The sequence below is a fragment of the Sander vitreus genome, chromosome 8, assembly GCF_031162955.1.
Source record: "Sander vitreus isolate 19-12246 chromosome 8, sanVit1, whole genome shotgun sequence".
NCBI classification, from domain to species: Eukaryota; Metazoa; Chordata; class Actinopteri; order Perciformes; family Percidae; genus Sander; species Sander vitreus.
The window spans coordinates 20,344,555-20,364,933 of record NC_135862.1 but is presented as its reverse complement, the minus strand read 5'-3'; the positions used below and the strand labels follow the sequence as shown (position 1 = coordinate 20,364,933).

Genomic DNA, 20,379 nt, shown 5'->3' with positions numbered 1-20,379 from the left:
ATTAAGGCATCATTAATAATTATTCAAAATTAGAATAACATAACTGACGGAGACCATTCTGCATAATGAGTACTTTACTTTTAAAACTATGTACATTTAGCTGATAATACTTTTGTACTTTAGAATTTGAATTTTGAATGCATTGAATGGATTTTTACTTTCAGGTATTTCTATAGTGTAGTGCTGCTACTTTTACCTAAATGATCACAATACTTCTTCCACCACTTAGAGAATGTAAACTCTTACTAGCTTTTAGAGGATTTAAAAAAACAAACAAATTTCATGGTCTTTAGTTCTTGAAAAGCTCTGTAAACTAGATTGAGATTAGTTTATCTTCACTGGATAGTTATGTATTTATTGTCATTGTAAATGTATTTAACATTAAAACATTCAAATACATAAAATCATTATGTTGGTTTAGGATACTACTGTCTATTTTTAAGGCGACCAGACTTGATAAACCCTGACCCTGTTCATCATCCTGCCGTTAGTAGGCGCTGTGGGATGAAGCGTCAGTAAACATTGAAGCAGATCAAGCTTTTACTCGCATCACATGTGAGTCATTCGTCTGTGTTGATGCCTGATGCCCGACCAGCGCTGCTTTCCTCAGTCTGCATGTGAATTCGGTGTATTCTTCATATACAGTCCATGATCGTACACCGGTGCCCTGAACGCATCACAGGGAAGAGTGACATTATAAACGAATACATATGAGAGCACATAAACACATCTTACTGAAAGATCAGATGTCTGGGACTGCGAACACATCTGCGACCCCGCAGTCCGCAAAAATGAAAAAGGACGAATCTTTCCTCGGGAAATTAGGAGGAACCCTGGTGCGAAAGAAAAAGTCTAAAGAAGGTAAGTCATTTTTTTTTGTTGATATTCTAATATTATGAAAGGCCTTTATTTGATACCATTGTTGTGTTTTTTGTCCATGGTGCTGCAATCACATGATACGCTATTAAAATATTCTCCTCTGGGACATCACTGGCACTTTAATCATGCACAGCACACATGAAAACATTGATCGTGTTTCCCTAGTACTCAGTTTATCTTGACTTTTTGACTTTCTTTGGTAGGCTACTATTGTAATCTGGCTTAAATGTTGCATTTACATCCTTCTGATTAGTGTGTCATAGCCTATATTAGAGGTTCAAAACATATTTTCAGCCCTAGTGTAGTTTGATATGGGTTTCATACTTCTCTTAGCGAATGAGAGGCGAGACAAAGTCCCCTTAGCAACTCTACAGGCATTTTAACATGAGGTAATGAACATAAATAGGTCATACAGGCACAGTGGTGACAGGAATGCAAGGTTTTGAAGATAAGGATATAAGAGGATCACTGCTCTCACTGTATTTTGGATATTAAAACACTAACTTATTGTCCTCTTACTTATTGGCCAAACTATTTTTTGCCCTCCCACAGGCCAGACACTGTGGTAAAACAGACAGCTGCAAAGTTTAACGCCTCTGTGTTTGTTGTGTGTGTGTGTGTGTATGTGTGTGTGTTGTGTTGTGTTGTGTTGTGTGTGCACGCTCACTGCCATGTGTTTGTAATTTCCATTAAAGGAGGTCCACCAGCAGGAGGACAGAGACATGTTAATTGTTTAGGAGCCCCTTTAAAATTCCATACATCTCATCTAAAAACCATGGGCTTCCACTCATCTTTAGATGAAGATTTAATAGTTTGAATTTTAATCAAACTTAAAGTTTTGAAGCCAAAAATTAGTAAAACCAAATATGTCAGGCTGAATTTTGGGGGAGAAATGTGTATAAAAAATGATGCACAAGATGAATGATGCACAATGATACATGATATACATTAGAGCCGAAACAATTAGTTAATTAATCGATTAGCTGATTGACTGATTTTGAGAATCTATTTGTTAGTCAATTTATTGAGAAAAAATGCCAAAAGAAACTCTGATCAACTTCTCAAATGTGTGTATTTGTTGCTTTACTGTTTCATATAATTGTAAATTAAATATATGTGGATTTCAGACTGTTAATAGACTCAGTGATGAACAGAAAAACAAATTGAAAATGAAAATAATCATGAGCCCTGATTAATACTGTCCCGCCAGAGTGGAATAAGGTGATTCTTCTAACCTTAAAGCTGCTTTAAGGGGTTAAACAGAGAAACCAGCACACAGCTCAGCCCAGTGAGTTAGTTAGATGATAACTGGGAGGTGGATTCCTGGTTAAATGAGTAAATGAGAGTGTTTGTCTTGCTGCTGAAGGTTGTGCTTAAAGCTCCAATGGTGATATAGATGTGCTGTTGGTTAATATACAGTAACTTGGTACAGAATGAACTTATACCAGTATTTCTCAAAATGAAGTCCCAAAACTGTTGACCATGAAAGATACATATACAGCAGAGTTGTTAAGTTGTTATAAATATTGGAGCATGATATATTTATTCACAGAGAGAGAGAGAGAGAGAGAAGCTTAATTGATTGTTTAGAAATGAGGATATACATCAACATCAATTGAACAGAATTTGAAATGGTAAGTTGTGCAATCGTCATTTTTAAAGCAAAAGTGCAAAATATTTGCTGGTTTCAGCTTCTCAGATTTGCTGCTTTGATTTATCACTATTGTAGTTAATTTAATATATTTGTATTTTTGGACAGTTAGTGAGACTAAACAAGCTTTTTTTAAGATGTCACTTAGGGTTCGAGGAAATTGTGATGGGATTTTCTTTACATCATCTTTCTAGTTTTGCAGACAAAACAATGAATCGAGAAAATAATTTGTCAGTTTACATAATAATGAAAATTAAAATCATTAGTTTCAGCCCTCCATTCAACATCATCATATGTCTTGATATATCAATGTGAATTTTTGTATCTCTTGTTAGATAGTCTAGCAGTTTCCCCCTGCTTCCAGTCTTTGAGCTAAGCTAGGCTAACTCTGTCATGGACCTATCATGCACATCTTTTTATCTGGCTCTGTGGAACCCGATTTCCCAAAATGTCTGTAGTGTCTCTATATTCTTCTTTAGAAGTCTGAATTTCAAGACTGAATATGCCAACACAGGTCGTCTAGGTTGTCCTATTATAAAGAATCCTCCAAATGTCTTCCTTTTTTAACAACAATCAACCTTAATTATCCTGTGTAAGGAGTTGCAGGTCTGTCGCAGCTCTGTCCCCTTGGTTGTTAAAATCAGGAAATCTCTCATAGCACTCTGGCGCAGACTTAAGTGTAGGTATAGGAAAGGTAAAAGTAAGGAAAGGGATACTCTCTTTAGCAATTTCCCTTTGTGCTAATATGTAATGAATGATACAACATAAAAATGTAACTGTTCCCTGATTTGGCAACCTCCAACATACCTCCCAAAACCCTTGGTGGTCCCCAGACCTTAATTTTGCCAACATATGGCTGGACAGAAGGCAATCCCTCATAGTCTCAGTGCAGTCTCAGGGAGTGAGTGCAGTTTATGAGAGTGCAGTGCCCTAGTGTGTGCTCTAAGTGGATTAAAGCTCAGCTGATAGACAAGTTATTTTAAAAGTCGATCTCAGTGATGTTTGAATTAGAAATAAGTATAACAGGATGGAAGTATGTGAGGTTTAGTCTTTAGTAATGGAGCACAGCTTGTGGCCTCGCATGCTGCTACTTCTGTTGTTGTGGTTTCTGTTACATTTGGGTGTGGTACTTTATATTCTTGAAGAAAGAACACCACAACAAAAAGTTGTTTCACATTTGCTGAATCCTCATTAATAGTGTAATAGGATTGTGCCTTTAAGAAAAAATACTCGTGGGTTTGTGTTGACACTCCTTAGCAACAACACATACACATTGTAGTTCAGTGTTAAGCCCCTAAACCCTCTTCTTGTTGTGTCAGAAATAGGATGGAAAGTGTTACTTGAGGCCATTCAACAAGACATAAAGGAATATTTTTTACAGAGCCCAGATTTCTGCAATTGCAGACATACAGTATTTTTCAAAGAAACTGCATGTCCATGGCTCTTTCTGTATATCCCTGATAAACATAAAGGAAGTCTGCACTTCTCTGACAAGGCTCCACAGCCCTTGTCTGCAACATGCAGTGCTGTACAAGTGATAGTTTAGTGAAGAAAAAAAACATGTTATTGCTTTATAAGGACGGAGAGGATGAACGCCAGGTCACATCCTCGCTGTATTATCTGAGGGTGAAGAGTATTTACACTCTATGGATGCTGACAATAGTAAGTCATTTGTTTATTGTTGCTATTTAACATTTTTTATTCACTTCACATACTTATTTCTTTGTCTATTTTTACCAAAAAGAGATGGAGAATTGAGTACATTATGCATTAATTAATCCAAAAATTGTACAAGTTAAACAAACATTACTAGAATCAATAGATTTTTTTTGTTTTTATACTGCTGCTTTCTGGCTTTTTTGCTCTTGAACTATACTGGTGATTTAAGAATGTAGAATTGTCTTGCAAATACTGTACAAATCGTAAAAACATCCAAATCGCTGGTAAATTATATTGACTAAACAGTTATGGTATTATTAGTAGCCATTATTCAGGAGATTCACTGATATTTTAAACATATTAAGGCCCTGACACACCAACCCGATTATCGGCTGTTGGACAGTCTGGCGAGGTCAGTGACTCGAGTCTGTTCCGTGTGTTCCGTGCCGTCGTCCGTCGGAGGAGCCGTCGGCCTTCATTTGGGCCGATTTGACATGTTGAATCGAAAGGCGGGCAGTCAGACTCAATGACCAATCTGATTGGTGGAGCGCTAACCCGGAAATGACGAGCGGGATGAGCGTGACTAAGCCTCTGAAAATCTGACGAAAATCTTTTAAACTGACCTTTGTCGATCTGAAATTAAGACAGATTCAGCAACTGCATAGCCTATTTCTCACTTAAAATGTTTTCAGAAACACGTTTTGGTGAACTATCTTCGTAAAATATGAGATTGTATTCCGAATGAAGCCGCCATTATGCCCGGTTGTAAAATCCAGGAGCAGCCAGACCCACGTGACACGTTCGTCCAATCAGCTGCCGGTTTAGATTTTTTGGGTGACTGTCCGACTGCCTTTTCTGGTCGGTCGTATGGCTAGTGTGTCAGAGCCTGTAGACTTACTCCAAAAAAGGACAGAAGCATACTTGCTGTTTTAAGCAATTCAACTCCCTCTATCTTTCGACTCTTGATTTGGACAAGAAAAAACATACAAAAATAGTAAATAAAAAAAAAAACAGAATTACAACATAAAGTAAATAAGATATGATAATATTTATTAGGTGTAATAAATTAAAGAGTTAATGTCTGCTGAAGGCCCCATTTGGAACAAACTCAGGGATTCTGTTGTCTCCTGGCTGCTGTTACTCACTGGTGCCTGTGTTGGTGTAAATAACCAGAGCTATATTTAAGGTCCGGCCTGTTTTCTCTATACTGCTGCATTATTTATATCTTCCTCTGTGCCACAGTGAACCGCCTTCTCTCTCCCCCCCTCGCAAGTAGTGGAACCAAACAAGACAAGGTCGATTTTAATCTGCTTTATGCTGCTGCTTATGATGCAGACTGATTATACTTAGAACATTTTTATCGCTAAAGCAAAAAGAAGTCAGACCGTATGTTGTTGCTGTTGTGTCCTTTTTTTCAAATTGGTTTGTAAAAAAACACTGAGGGGCTCTTTACATACATTTGTGCAATGAACCTTGCATAAGATAAATGTTCTTGACTGCTGGCTTTGATTTGTATTGAATTAGTGTAATTCTGTTAACAGGAATACAGCTGCTGTCTGATTGATTATCCGCTGCAGCAAAACATATTAAAGGCTCCATTCACATGCTCAGTTATTCACAAAAACAAGTCTCTTCTCTTATATTGCTGTGAAATTACTAGACAGCAATTTTATCAGTCAGTTACAACAACAAAAAGTCGACACTATACCTGTCATAGATCAGTGAAGTTGGTCCTGTGTCCACTATTTAACAGCCCAGAGGTTTACTGGTGTTGAGTTGCTTTTGCACATTTATGTCCAGTGTGGTCCTTCTTGTCCCAAGCGCACACACACACACACACACACACACACACACACACACACACACACACACACACACACACACACACACACACACACACACACGCCCCCTCAGCGTCTCCTGTAACTGGACCGCAGATGTGGGGTGGAGGGTTGTGACAGAAATAAACACGTGATGATGCCCCTGCCACTGCTCAGTCCCACCGACTACGATTCACACACACACACACACACACACACACACACACACACACATATACATACACTCCTACATTTACCTTTGCTCGGTGCCATCGTAGGGAATCCGGAGGTTTATAGTGGGGACATGGCGGGGCTGCTGTGTGGGACTAAGAGGAAGAAACAAGGTAAATTTGGTTTTCATTTTGGACTTTGAGGAACTTGGAAGTAGAAATAGGGAAGCAGGACCTGTTACCTTAGTGCAACTGTAGGTTAATACCCAGCAATGTGTTGTGTCAGTTGTTTTAAGAGGTCATCAAGATGTGAAAATGTGTTTAAAATGTTCACTTAGCATTATAGAATCAACTGGCGTCTTTGCTGTTATATTTCTGGACCAGCGAGTGAAAGTATTTTTATTTCCATAAATCGTTCTGCAGAAATCTGCTATGAGCAAATTAATTATATTATATAATTTGACCTTTTTCACCCACATTTTACTTGACTGTGTGAAGTGCCAGCAGCAGTAAGGCAGTCCCATGGACACGGAGGGAGGAAGCAGCACAATTATGATGAAATGCAGCAAGCTTGCTATGTAATTACAAAGCAAACTGCTGATCTGTAATGCGATAGTTGATATCAGATCTGTGGGGACCCCTCCTCCCGGGGTAATTGTGTATATCTTTGTACAAGCTTTGATGTTAAGATTTTGTACAGATTGTATCATAAAAACACTGTAACTGTTCTAGACTTTCTTTCATTATATTTTCAATCAGAAAAATAGATTTCTTTTACATGCTTTTAATTTGAAGAAAAAAAAACCCTCAAAGTGCTTTCGTTGGTTCTCCTTGGTTTTATAAATAGTCAAGTCAATGAAATAACAGATTGGAGACCATTGATTGGGGCCCAGCCTGTTGCAGGTTGTACAAATTGAAATGCAGGATGATAAAAGCAATGTGGCCATTAGAGGAAGAAAGCCTTTAAATCCCCGGAGTGTCTCTCCAGTCAGAAGTGAAAGCATATCGGTGGAAATTGATTTTTCACTCAAAGTGTTTGTTACTTTTTTTGTGTATTGTCACCTTAAATCAACCTTAAAGACTTAAAGACTTTCCAATTCTAATACCATTGTAATTTCCCCACTGGGGATCAATAAAAAGTATAAATATATAAATTAATTAAATTAACCATATTTTGAGTATAAAATGCCAAGATACATTCTTAAATTACTTGATTATTTTTTTTTTATTTTTTTTTTTTAAATAAGACGTTAATTGACATTAATGCAATCTGTGATGGAAAGAGCCCCACATGGGTGGAGAAAAAATAAGGAAGTAACAGACGTGTGAAAGCTCAGGCTGCAGTACAAATCCAAGGGGGTAAGGTAGGTTGTTCTCAGGCTAACAAGCCATCACCTTCTGCTAGCATTCCATTGACTCCCATTCATTTTGGCGTCACTTTGACAGTGAATAACTTTACATCTGAAGTGTTTAAAGACTCTATTTGTCCATTGTTTATTTCAAGAAACATGACAATGTATAAAAGGCTCCATTACCTTGTATCTCACGTTATGGCCCCGTAGCAGCTGTTTTTGTAAAAATAGGCTAACGACTGTGTCCATTTATTTCACTGTCTATGTACACATCCCTGGATAAACATTTCCTTCAAACTGTTTCTGAAACTCACAGCTTGAAAACTTTTGCAGAATTTCCTATCAGCACAATATAGGGCATTTGACAAAAGAATGGTTGAAATATACTTTACAATACTATACTCAGTTTGTTTCAGACATTCGGGTGTATTATGCTAGTAGCATCTAATGTAAATCTAATAAACATTAAGTAGCTTCAAGCAGAGATGAGCAACAGCCTACAGAGGTTAACTCACTTATTTTTAAGTCCACATCAACCGTTTTTTTAATATTTTTTGGGGCATTTCAGCCTTTAATGGAAAGAACAGATAGATATGAAAGGGGAGAGAGAGGGGGATGACATGCAGGAAATCGTCTCAGATCGGTCTCGAACGCTGGACCTTCTCCGTCGAGGTATACACCTCCATATATGTGTGCCTGCTCTACCAACTGGGCTAACCCAGCCACGCACATCAACTGTTTTTTATTAAACCTGTAGTCTGCAGCCCCAACCGACACTGACTCAAGTGATGTCAGTTGAGGACTTTATCAGACTACACACCGCTTCCTTGGGAGCCACAGAAGGCTTTATACAACTTTCTTTCAAATACTGTATGCAGCAGTACTCACCAAGACCTGTGAACAGATTTTTATGTGTGAAACTGGTAGAGTTCCCCTCTAAGATTCTGGTTAAGTGTCAACCCATTTTTAGAAACCTTTATAAATGCAATTTTGTGAGGCTCTGACTGTTACTGACACTAAATAGAGAAAAGTGTTGGTGGAGTGACTGAAGTAGTGGCTGTAGAGGAGGACCAGTTGGCGCAAATGTACACCACACTTGTCCTTACAAGGGGGATTTGTGGTGATTGTGCACTAATACTGTTACCAGTGACTCTGACAAGCTTTCTCTGTTGTCTTTTCATTTCTGTTCCATAGTCTTTCCCCGCTTATCTCACTTTCTGTCTCCATACTTGGAGAATAGAAATACAATCAAGTCTTTTTTCTGTTGATTTGTTTTTATTGAATTTGTTCTTGTTTTTTTGTGTGTCTTCTTGTTTTACAAGTGAGTGATCTCCATGAGGAGGGGAAGAATGCCATCAATGCTCCCATGCTTCCTACAGGGACAGACATCCATCCAGAGGACACACTGATGGGTATATACACACACAAACACACATATGCACATGTGAAGAACATCACATTTTTAATTGAAATTACATCTTTAATGTTAAAACACTATTATTGCCTGAACTGGTTGCAGTGTTGTTGATGCTGCAATTGCATTTCAAATATGATCAACTTCTTAAGACTTTTGCATCTCAGTGTTATAGGTTACTCAGGTCACAGAGGATTATATATATATATATATATATATATATATATATATATATATATATATATATGAGTAATGGGGACTTTGACAGTGGAAAAGCAGGAAATGAAAGTGGGTGGAGGGGAGACGCCTTTGCCCTTAGTCACCATGTGAATCACTGTTGATGTGGGGGTGATAGGAACATTGTATCCGTGTGTGTTTGTGTCTGTAGAGTTGTATTTATGTGAGACAAAAAGTATGTATGTATGTATCCAAAAGGGGAGACAAATATGTAGGAAATGAAACAGGATATTTGAGTGTCACTATAACCTACGCTGAGTTTCTCTTGCATTATCTTCACCAGAGGAAAACGCTGAGAGGATCATGTTGGACCCAACATCGCGGGAAAATCTTAAATTTAAAGATCTTTTGAAGGTAGTCTGGGATCATTTTTTGTGCACAAGCATCATATCTCTTCAGCACAATCCGAGCGATGAAAACACGAAGAAAACAGTACACAGATGAAGTTTGACTGAGTTTGACTTTTTTGACGTAGAGTTTGACTGTAGGTTTTTTTGCATTGTGATTTGTGTGCAGGTCTTGATTGACTGGATCAACAGTGAATTGGAGGAAGACAGGATCATAGTCAAAGACCTGGAGGAGGACTGTTATGATGGACAAGTGCTCCAGAAGTTATTTGGTGAGGAAGAAAGTATCACAACTCTCACAACATCTTTATCCATATAGCTTCTGTAGGCCTTAAATGTGCCATGTACCAGTATGAAAATTGGCAGTATTAGTAGTAGTAGAAAGTGTTTAATTCCTGCACTCTGTCAGCACTATGTTTATTGGAAATGCAAAGTTTTGGACTGACTTTAATATGAAACAACATTATTTATATTAGAGCAACAGGCCGCACCAGTCGGAAAAAGAGTAACTTCACAGCAATTTATCATTTTATTTGCAGCCTGTGGCCTCTAGTATAAAGATGTTTTTATTTACTATTGTGAGTTTAATTTTTGACAAAGTTCTATGACCATAACGTTGCATTTGCAATAAACTCAGTGCTGACAGTGAGCAGTAATTCAGTACCTTATTTTGCATGATTTCTGTATGCACCTCTGTACCAGCTGTGCAGTAGACCAAACTTAATTCAGCATTAGTAAATTGGCATCAGTGAATATATTGCCTAAAAGTATTATCTTGGAATTAGAATTAAAACCTGCTTTGATAATGACTACTTGTAAACACAATTCCCTAACATTTCTTTCATTTTGAAGCACACTGTCTGCAGTAAAAACAGAAATGTCTGCCTCCTACCATTGATCTTTATTCTTTGTCACTGAAAAGCTGTAGCAGGTTCATACTAAACATCCACCTCATAAAATAACATTTCAAAATACTGATATTGGCACATTGTTTTCTCCCGTGGTCAGTGTCCAGTGTGTGTATTCACTGGGGTGCTGCTGTGTCTGGTAAAGATTCAGTGTCTTTGGTCTGTTTGGGGCCTCACCCTTGTTTCTGTCTTTGTTACAGCAGGCTGAAAACATTTTCAGATTTCCCCTTCTGCATGCTATCAACTAATAACGTTTAATCCCAAGCCAATATCCCAAAAAATAAGCATTTTGTGATGACACAAATCTCTTGTTACTCTGTAGGTTGGACAAAATCATCTACTTTAGAAACAATTATCTGCCAAATCAATAATATCATTGTGACAGTAGCAGTGATAAAAACTAAATTCTGAAATTCTAAATTCATTCAGTTAAAATAACATTAGCAGGTTTTAGTTGCTATATGTCACACATGTGCCTGTACTGTATAGGTAGCATCACTCTGAGTTCATTCATGTCCATGTTACTTGTGCTCCAATTATCTATTGCATTTATTACATAGAGCATGTTTTAATTGTATGTAGATTCTTAAATTCTGTGTTTTTTGTGTTATCAAAGGGAAAATTCAGCTCCTCATTGTTTTATCTCCACACTGAAGGGTTTCTTCCTCGCTCCCACTTGTCCTCCGTGGAAATAATTATTGCAGCCTGACAAACTGTCTCATCCACTGTTTAACAATTATTTAAGTAGAAGTGTGATAAACAGCAGGAAACATTTTAAGTGATGTGTGATTTCTTCATTTCTGTTAAAGCCCTTTTTAGTTTTCACACTCCTTTAGCACACTTTGCACCTTTATGTACTCTGTCTTGACCAACTGCATCAGTGCCCTTTTTTAGATTTCCTTTTCTTTTGTTATCAGTATTGCTGGTTTCTTTTATATACCTACCTTTTTTATCTGTACGATTTCCTAATTCCTCTTAATTTAGACATTGCTTGCTTGCTACAGTATATACAGTGTATATATATATATGTATGTACTGTGTGTTCAGTACAAGACAATACTGCTGCGTGATTCTGTAAACAATTATTAATGATTGTGGAAAGTCTTTCCCTGTGTGTTTAAGCTGATATCTCATCTCTCCTGTTGTTGACAGAAGAGTTGTCAGGCAGGAAGCTGAACGTGGCCGAGGTGACCCAGTCAGAGATCGGACAAAAGCAGAAGCTTCAGACGGTTTTGGAGGCCGTCAACGAACTGCTGAGGCCTCACGGCTGGACCATTGAGTGGAGTGTGGACTGTGAGTTTTACAACGACTTCAGTGATTTGGATGGATAAAAAAATATTGGAGCCTACATTTCACGTAATGCAAATCGCCAAGATAACCCTGATGACATCATTATGATATCATTGGGGTTATTTTGTCACACATAGGAGAGCTCCTCCACAGCCACAGAAAACATGATACATCTGTTTTTACAGGCTGCATCCTGGTGACTGGCAAACTGAACCTCGTGCAAAATTGGTGGAATTCCTCTTTAACACATAATCTCTTAATTTGCATTACAAATAGCAATAATTTAACCCAGTACAGAGTTTTGAGGAGCTCTACAAACATCATGATTTCCCACTGCAGTCCACAGAGTTGGATTAATTCATGCTTCATTAACTGCTCGTTTGCAGATTTTTCATTTTTAGTTTTGTCTCTTGAAAAAAAAGCAGAGACTGTTACCTTTCGTCTTTTGAAAATTGCTTGCATCAGTATGTTCGCTTGCAGTGTGCAAAGAGCTTACAGTCCTTTCTTATGATTTACTGTTATAGCTATTCATTCAAAGAACCTGGTGGCTATTGTCTATCTGCTGGTGGCTCTCGCGATGCATTTCCAGGCCCCCATCAGACTGCCTGAGCATGTTTCTGTGCAGGTGGTCGTCATCAAGGTAAAGTGGCTCATCAAGCTCACACAAGGTTGGCATTCACTATCATTATGTTCAATAATGGAGGGATGATTACAAAGGTGTATAGTTACATTTTATTCATTTATATCCCTGAGATTAAGAATCTCTTTTTCAATATAGGCAGCAATAACAGTGAGGTACAGATAAACAACGTAAGACAGATAATTCAAAATATACCTCAACATTTAACAAAAACATGTCTACAAGTTACAAATAAAATTTGTAATACAATCATGTCATCTCAGAAATTGCCTAAATGTAACCTTAAAACAACTCAAGAGCTGTCTAAAACCATGAAAATAACCAAGACCCATTCAAAACAATAATATAATGAGGCTAACACTGATCATAGTGACATAGTATAGTGTCAGTTTATGGCTAAATCCTTCCGTCATCTTTTAGTGTTTTTCAATGTCATGTCTGCACATGTCATCTTCAGAATGTGCATTAACAATTGCAGTTATTCTCTCATGAAGTAACTGAAGCATTTTGATTTTGTTTGAGCAGAAACGAGAGGGCATCCTGCAGACGGCTCTTGTGACCAAGGAGCTGACGAGCACCACAGAGTAAGAGCTGATACTTAATAATTGTATCCACCTCTTTTTATATCAATGTTGTAATGTAAGGTATTATTAATGTTAATTGTAATATAAAGTATATCTTATATCTTATAGTATAACTAGTTTTTCAAATTGTCTCATTTTTTTTCAGAATGATGATGGGAAGGTTTGGTGAGTTTAAGCCACACAGTTACAATTATGGAAATGTCTGTTTACTTTTATTCTTTCTTTATTCATCTGCCTCAAGGAAAAGTTCAACATTTTGGGAAACGCGCTGTTCACTTTCTTGCTGAGAATTAGATGAGAAGATTGATACCACTCTCATATTTGTTTGTTAAATATGTTACAGCTAGTCTAGCTCGACCTGAAGGTAACACAGTCTATCTTCTGGCACCTTTAAAGTTCACTAATTAACATGTTATATCTTGTTTGTTTAATTCAAATAAAAACTAAAGTCTAAAAGCAAAAATGTTTTACTTGGGGCTATGTATCAGACTATTTGTTGGCCAGGAGCAGTGACTTCCTCTCTGCTGCCTCACAACCACAGCTGTAAAACCACAACTTGCCAGGCTAGCTGTTTCCCACTGTTTCCAGTCATTAAAGGTGCAATATGTAATACTGACATCTACTGTTTAAAATAGTTACTGCAGTACAAATTCAAAATACTGAAGAGAGTCGTCTCCCCCGCCCCCTCCTCCCCAGACTCGAAGTTCATGGAGGTTGCCAGGCTGAGACCACAGCATCCACAACAATGTTGCTAGAAACTTGTCTCACATAGCCAGACATTACTTCACAGCACAGCGGAGTAGCTAACGTTAGATGCTGGCTATATTGACAGTCATAAAAGCCTGTGCTCACGTGGAGCTCTGTACCCAACTGACAGGCACACTTTTTCGGCTTAGAATTACGGTAGGAACCACTAAAAACACAACAACCTCACCGTCCTCGCCACTCGACGGACAGACACACTTCCTCGGCTCAGAATTACGGTGAGAACCGCTAAAAATACCACCACCTTGTCGTCGTCTCCACCCGACTGAACACACTTTATTGGCTTAGAATTATGGCATTATGGCAAACTCACGGTCCTCTCTTCCCGATTTACAGCCCCCCCTCTCTCGGTTTAAAATAACTCAACGTTGTCGGCTACGGCCGCTGAACAGGCTACATGTTGTAAACAGCCATGGCCCACTTGCCTGGTCCTCCGGTAACGTTAGCTAGCAGTTAGCAGGGTTAGCATGGCGGTGACATATAATTATTGGACAGATATGAGAGTGGTACACCATTGACATTTCCAAAAATGGCAAACTGTTTCTTTATTAAGTATTCATAACCTTTGAATTATTTCTTTTTTACAACAGAGAGGGATGCGTTTGACACTTTGTTGGATCACGCACCTGACAAGCTCAACGTGGTGAAAACGGTATTAAAAACCTTTTCTCTGAAAGATAATGGATAGTATAATGACTTCAAATTAGTTGGTATTTTTTTAAACTGTACTGTATTTATGATTAATAAGTTTGTTGATCCCGTTACCAGTCTCTCATCACCTTCGTGAACAAACACCTGAACAAGCTGAACCTGGAAGTTACTGAGCTGGAATCTCAGGTAAGAGATTTGATCATTTACAGTATCTAGAGACTCACAGTCCAGTCAAATATAAAACGATCATGAGTTTGTGTTATGTAACATATTTTCATCCTCTCATCTTCCTTCTATTTGCATGTATTATTTTTGAAACATAATACAATCTGATTTACTTTGCAGTTTTATTATTGTATATGCTGTAAATGTTCATGCAGTCTATTATAAGTGTGTGTGTGTGTGTGTGTGTGTCCAGTTTGCTGATGGCGTGTACCTGATATTGCTGATGGGGCTGCTAGAAGACTACTTTGTCCCTCTGTACAACTTCTTCCTCACCCCTGAGAGCTTCGAACAGAAGGTGATTATGCCCTCAAAAAGTGAAATTTGTCGGTCGAATAGGATTTTTTTGCAATTTATCATTACATTGAGTTTCCATGTTGTGTCCCCTCAGGTCCACAATGTGGCGTTTGCCTTTGAGCTGATGCAGGATGGAGGCCTGAAGAAACCCAAAGCCAGACCAGAAGGTATTTTATAGATTACATTATTACAAGATCAGATAAAAGACCCTTTTCAAGGGGGAGATTTAATGGAGGCTGACTGAGATTATGAGTCTCTTTTGCTGACAGGATGCCATTTAAAAAGGAAGTTTAATCGTTGATGTCCTACAGTAGCAGTCATATTAAAGGTTGTCCAGTAGATGGAGACCTTGCCTTACCCTTAAACTCTCATACTGGTCGGATGGTGCTGGGTTCATTCTGCCCTGAGCTGCACGTTTGAATAAACCAGCCTGTTCTTTTTTTTAGGAGAATTTAACAACTTATACTTAATTAATATGACTTACTGGTTTCACATAGTTGTTTATATTATAATGATTATTAGTTCACAATTAAGTATTTTCCCATTTTATCACCATTTTATTGCATTTCATTAACCCCGTTAGAAATGCTATTACAGAAATAGCTTTCAGACTGTGATCTAATACAGTTGACTGATAACGTACTTAAACTGTAATCAGTACCTTACTCCACTGAAGCATTCAAATTAATATCAGGTACTTACTCATTTTAATCCACAGAATATGAAATTGAAAGAAGAATGCATTGTATTTGAGTTGTTTGATTTAAATAAAATTCTTAGCTCAAGCTCATGCTAGAGCCATAAATATCTGTACCATCTCAGGACGATATATTTAAGAATATTTATTTAACCGTACAGTATACTTCTCTCTTTTACAATATATACCTACATAGTTTTCAGAGCTACTTGTGTGAAGGACAAGAATGTGAAGCGAAACGTAAATATTTTACGTTTCGCTTCACATTCTTATCCTATATTTCAAATCCCACATTCCAGTTTTAAACGTATATTCTACTACTTACTGCATCGTACATACTTTTTCTTTTGCTCTTCTATTGTATTATTTTCCTTGGCCTTAATTGCTCTTTAAATGTTCCTTTTTTATGTCTGTATATCTCTATTATTTTATAACTGCACTTACAACTGCAGGGGTAACAGTTCAAACGCTGTCCGAAGGGTGATCTTGGCACTCCAGAAGGGAAGTAGCCTTCCTAAGCACCTGCTTGTTATATAGGTCTGTAAACTGGGTTTGACTCCTCCCAGAAATCCTACTAGCAACTTTGTTGAGGCTACCGAGCCCGCCAAAGTCATTGTCACAGAAGAGACATTAAATAAGCACATTTTCCTCAACAACCTTTGAGGAAACCTGGACCTTTTTCATGTGGAAGCAGCATGGGATTTAAACCAGTTTGTTATCAAGAACGATGCCTAAAACTAAGTATTTAAAGCTATCCACCAACTGGATACCAGCACTTGTGTTGGTGGTTAGTATACAGGATTAGGAGTCTTTCTAAACCTGATTATTACGTCTTTTATTTTTTACACATTTAATTGGAAGGACTCATTACACTGAGATACAAAGTCATTGACCACAGGCCCATGCTGATGGTATTATATATATATATAGCTGTTATCTTTGTGTTCCTAGGAGCAGGCAGTTTGCTAAGGGTTGTGGGTTTGTGCACCTCTGCAGGTTCATTATAAATGAAGGTAGCTGTTAATGATATCAACAGTGTCACCCAAACAGGGAAATGCAGACGATAAGGAGCTTAAGGTATCCTAGTTTAAATGGTGATGCAATATGGCACTGCGGTAACAAAATGGTGTCTGGCTTGAATCACTTACCAAAGACCTAGTTGTGATGAGAAATTACAGTAAGCAAATAAGCCCTTGTGTAGTAGCCTATGTCATGTTAATGATGAAGAGAACAGGAAGTATTTTTGTGCCTTTGAATCTCTCCTGGTAAGAAGTAATACATCATATGATCTATGATGAGCTATTTTGCTAGCCCCATTTTGTTTACCGAAATTACAAATAACCTTTTAGGGAAAGTAGTCCAACAGCAAATATAGAAGAAGCTACTTTGCATTGTAAATATGGTTTTATGGTGGCACAGTCCATTTATTTTTTGGATCCTACTTTTCTCCTACAACATTAGTTTTTGTGCTTGTCAAAGGTCTAATTTTTCTATCTGAAACTCCTCAAAACAAGTTTGGCAAACTCTAATGATCTTTGCTGTCTCCATTTTGTTTTCCAGATGTTGTCAACCTGAACCTCAAGTCCACCCTCAGAGTCCTCTACAATCTGTTCACCAACTACAAAAACTCTGATTGAACTTTTCCAGTTTCACCCCCCACTATATACTTTTGATTGCTGCCCTGTGCCTGCACAGATACTATGCATTACAGTCTGGACACTGGAGGAGACCAACTGGGACTTAAAAATCATTATTATGTGGGACTTAAAAAGACCCACGGAGAGACCTTAATGTTAGTATTTAATTTCCCCCAAATGTCAGTACTTATTTATTCCTTCCTCGAATGTTAAATGCAACCCAGGAAACCCTGCAACCTTTAGCCTGCATTTGAATACACACAATAGCCATGACAGGAAAAGGAATGTTAAAACTGTAAAACATTTGTGTGTTAACCTGGTTACTCTCCAGAATATTTAAGAAAGTTGAAATGCTGTTATATATATATATATATATATATATATATATATATATATATATATATATATATATATATATATCTAAACTTAATATGTGTAAATATTAAAAGAGTAGTTTTTGGAAATACACGTATTCGCTTTCTTGCCAAGAGTTCGACGAGAATACTGATACCACGCTCATGGTTTGTATGCTAAATATTAAGCTAACATTAAAACCAGCAGCTGGTCAGCTTAGCATAAAGACTGCAAACAGGGGAAATTGCTACTCTGGCCCTGATCGTAAATAACAAAATCTGCGTACCAACACCTCTAAAGCTCATGTAACACAAAGTGTAAAAACAACAAGCTACAGAATTTTTTTTAAAGTTTCAGGTTGGACAACAAACTGTGCACCATAGAAAGGTTGTGGTGCCTTTATTTTATGCTCAAAACATCATTGCCATGTAATCTATATCTAATCTATAAAGAATGTAGATACTATAGCAGACATTTTGCCTTTGGATAATCTTCACAAAATGCAAGAAAAAATCAACAAAATGTATCATTTCAGCTTTCTTGTTCATTTTAAAAACATAGTTTGGAAAACCTCATTTTAATAATAAATATACTGTCTATAGCATATAGAAATAACTATTAAATACAATTGATTATGTGAATTTAATGCAGTTTAATAACCACATCTAATTGCATGATGTCAACTAGAGCCAAAAGCTGAAGCAGTTATACTGCTAGGATAGTACTGTTAGCAAGATTAGCTAGCTTTTTGCTACATTGTGACTGGATTTAGCTGCTGCTTAATTTAATAATGTGGAAAACACACTAAAATACCAAGATTAATTAACAGATAACTAGCTAGGGAAAAAACAATAAGTACATTTAATTTTAACTAAGGCTAGCTGGCCTGCGGCTATCTGACCAGCTGGCCTTCAGATGATATAGCGCTCTTTTTTGTAGCTGTCTAGTTGGCTGTGTCTTGTGATAGTTAGCACAGTTAGTTTACTATTTAACACAAAGTAGTTTTGCTGCATTGTGCCTTTGTAGGGCAGAGCTGTTTCCCCCTACGTTCATCTTTATGCTAAGCTAACTCGTGACTGGCTATACTGTATCTTCCTATTTAATGGGTGTATATAGCTACGAGTGGTATTGATCTAATTCTCAACTCATGACAAGAAAGTAAATAAAAAACTATTCCTTTTATACTATTCCTTTACTGGTAATATCTGAAATTCATTAGCATATTCTTACTTCAGCTAGGCTATATATATCGATTAAAAAATGTAATCTAATTAATTACATACTCTGTGATTAATTAATCGAAATTAATCGCATACATAATTAACGGTGCCTGAACCGATACTTTTTAAGAAAGTAAAGGGTACTAAACAACAGTTGGTGACATTAAAGAACGGCTTGTTTATTGCTAAGGCCATATGGTCAAAATTAAATGATTTAATAATAATGTATAACAATAACAATAACTTATTTCAAATTGCTGTTGATCGACAAAAACAACAACCAGATAGGAAAAGGACATTTACAATAACTTCAAATGCACCACGACGCTGTAGTTTACCAGATTCATTGAACGCACCGGCTGTGTTGTTTCTCCGACGGCAGCTGCAGATTGTTACATCCCGGTGTTGAATCCTCTACAGTAAAACACAGTCACACTTTACACCGTTTAGCGTTAGCTGTCAGCATTTTAACCGTGTTTAATCCAGCTACTAGCTAGAGGTAGGCTAACGTTAGCTGCTGTCGAGTATAGTGTTAACTAGCTAGCGGTAGGCTAACGTTAGCTGCTGTTGAGTATTGTGTTAACTAGCGTCACATGCAGCGGTGTTTGTGTTTCCTGTAACGTCTGTTTCAGAGCATCAGAGAGAAGCGCAGACATATCAGTGGCACCAGATGTTCGTCTGTATGCAAACGTCAATATGGAATGGATTAATCTGCGTAATTTTTTTTAATGCGTTATTTTTTCTCAGATTAATCGAAATTAACGCGTTATTTTGTATATATATATATACACACTTGACAGAAAGGAACTGTGAATGGTACAGTACTCATTGACTCTGAACTATGAACACAGCACACCACATGCTATTGCCTTAAGTGCGTGCTCTCTCCGTCCCGGGAGAGCCCCTGTCAGAGTATCTTTGTATGACTGGCCTTTCAGACAAGTCTCCGAGGAGGCCTGGACCTCACACTGCTCTCCCGAAACGGGGCATAGGCCCCCTGCTAAGATGCACAGTGCACGACCACTCAAGCATTTTAGAGCCGGTGGTGAATTATTGAGAAAATGGATGAGTCAGTCTAAATCGCGCTTGCGCTGGATGTCTCATTCTTGTGCGTTTTTTTTTTGTTTTTTTTTAAATCTTGCCTATCAAGAAATAAATGCCTGAAATCCAACTGAATGAGAATTTCATTTTGTCTCTTATTTGTGTGCTGGGTTAAATTTGCTTCGGCTTTTGAACGAGATTGGCTTTGGAACAGCCAATTCCTGCAATTTGGGGTTTAGCTAAAGGAATTATGGGTTTATTTTAGACCTTTATTTTCTTATCTCATTGCTTTGTTGCTATGGTAACCTTCCACATCCCCCAAATTGCCCCTTCCTCTGGCTGATGTGGGGTCCTTTTTCTTTTCTTCAACAAGGCTGGTGTGCATGCAGAGCTTTTTGTCATGTTGTCTCTCTTCTCTTTCCTTCTTTTTGTTTGTTGAAGAATGGAGAAGGCTGGAGACCAGACGACAGCAAATTGATCGGCTCACAGATGGAGATGTATGACTCGAGTCTGAGTGGTTCGGGCCTCTGAGTGTCACGTTTAT

At 37.7% G+C, this 20,379-nt stretch overlaps 1 protein-coding gene across 4 annotated transcripts; it reads left to right on the top strand.

Moving 5' to 3' along the window:
* Positions 1-569: 569 nt before the first annotated feature.
* Positions 570-19,970, top strand: parvb (parvin, beta). Of its 4 annotated transcripts, none has more exons than XM_078257408.1 (13): positions 570-861; positions 8,854-8,943; positions 9,466-9,536; positions 9,699-9,801; positions 11,590-11,730; positions 12,252-12,367; positions 12,893-12,951; positions 13,097-13,116; positions 14,307-14,368; positions 14,485-14,553; positions 14,786-14,887; positions 14,981-15,053; positions 17,144-19,970. In XM_078257408.1, the coding sequence occupies exons 1-13, from the start codon at positions 711-713 to the stop codon at positions 17,218-17,220; spliced, it is 1,134 nt and encodes a 377-aa protein (XP_078113534.1). In that variant the 5' UTR covers positions 570-710; the 3' UTR covers positions 17,221-19,970. The 4 variants fall into 4 exon arrangements, with proteins under 4 accessions (XP_078113534.1, XP_078113535.1, XP_078113533.1 ...); XM_078257409.1 differs by lacking the exon at positions 570-861 and adding an exon at positions 4,098-4,192; XM_078257407.1 differs by lacking the exon at positions 570-861 and adding an exon at positions 6,196-6,353 and having other exon boundaries at positions 11,593-11,730.
* The last annotated feature ends 409 nt before the right edge of the window (positions 19,971-20,379 follow it).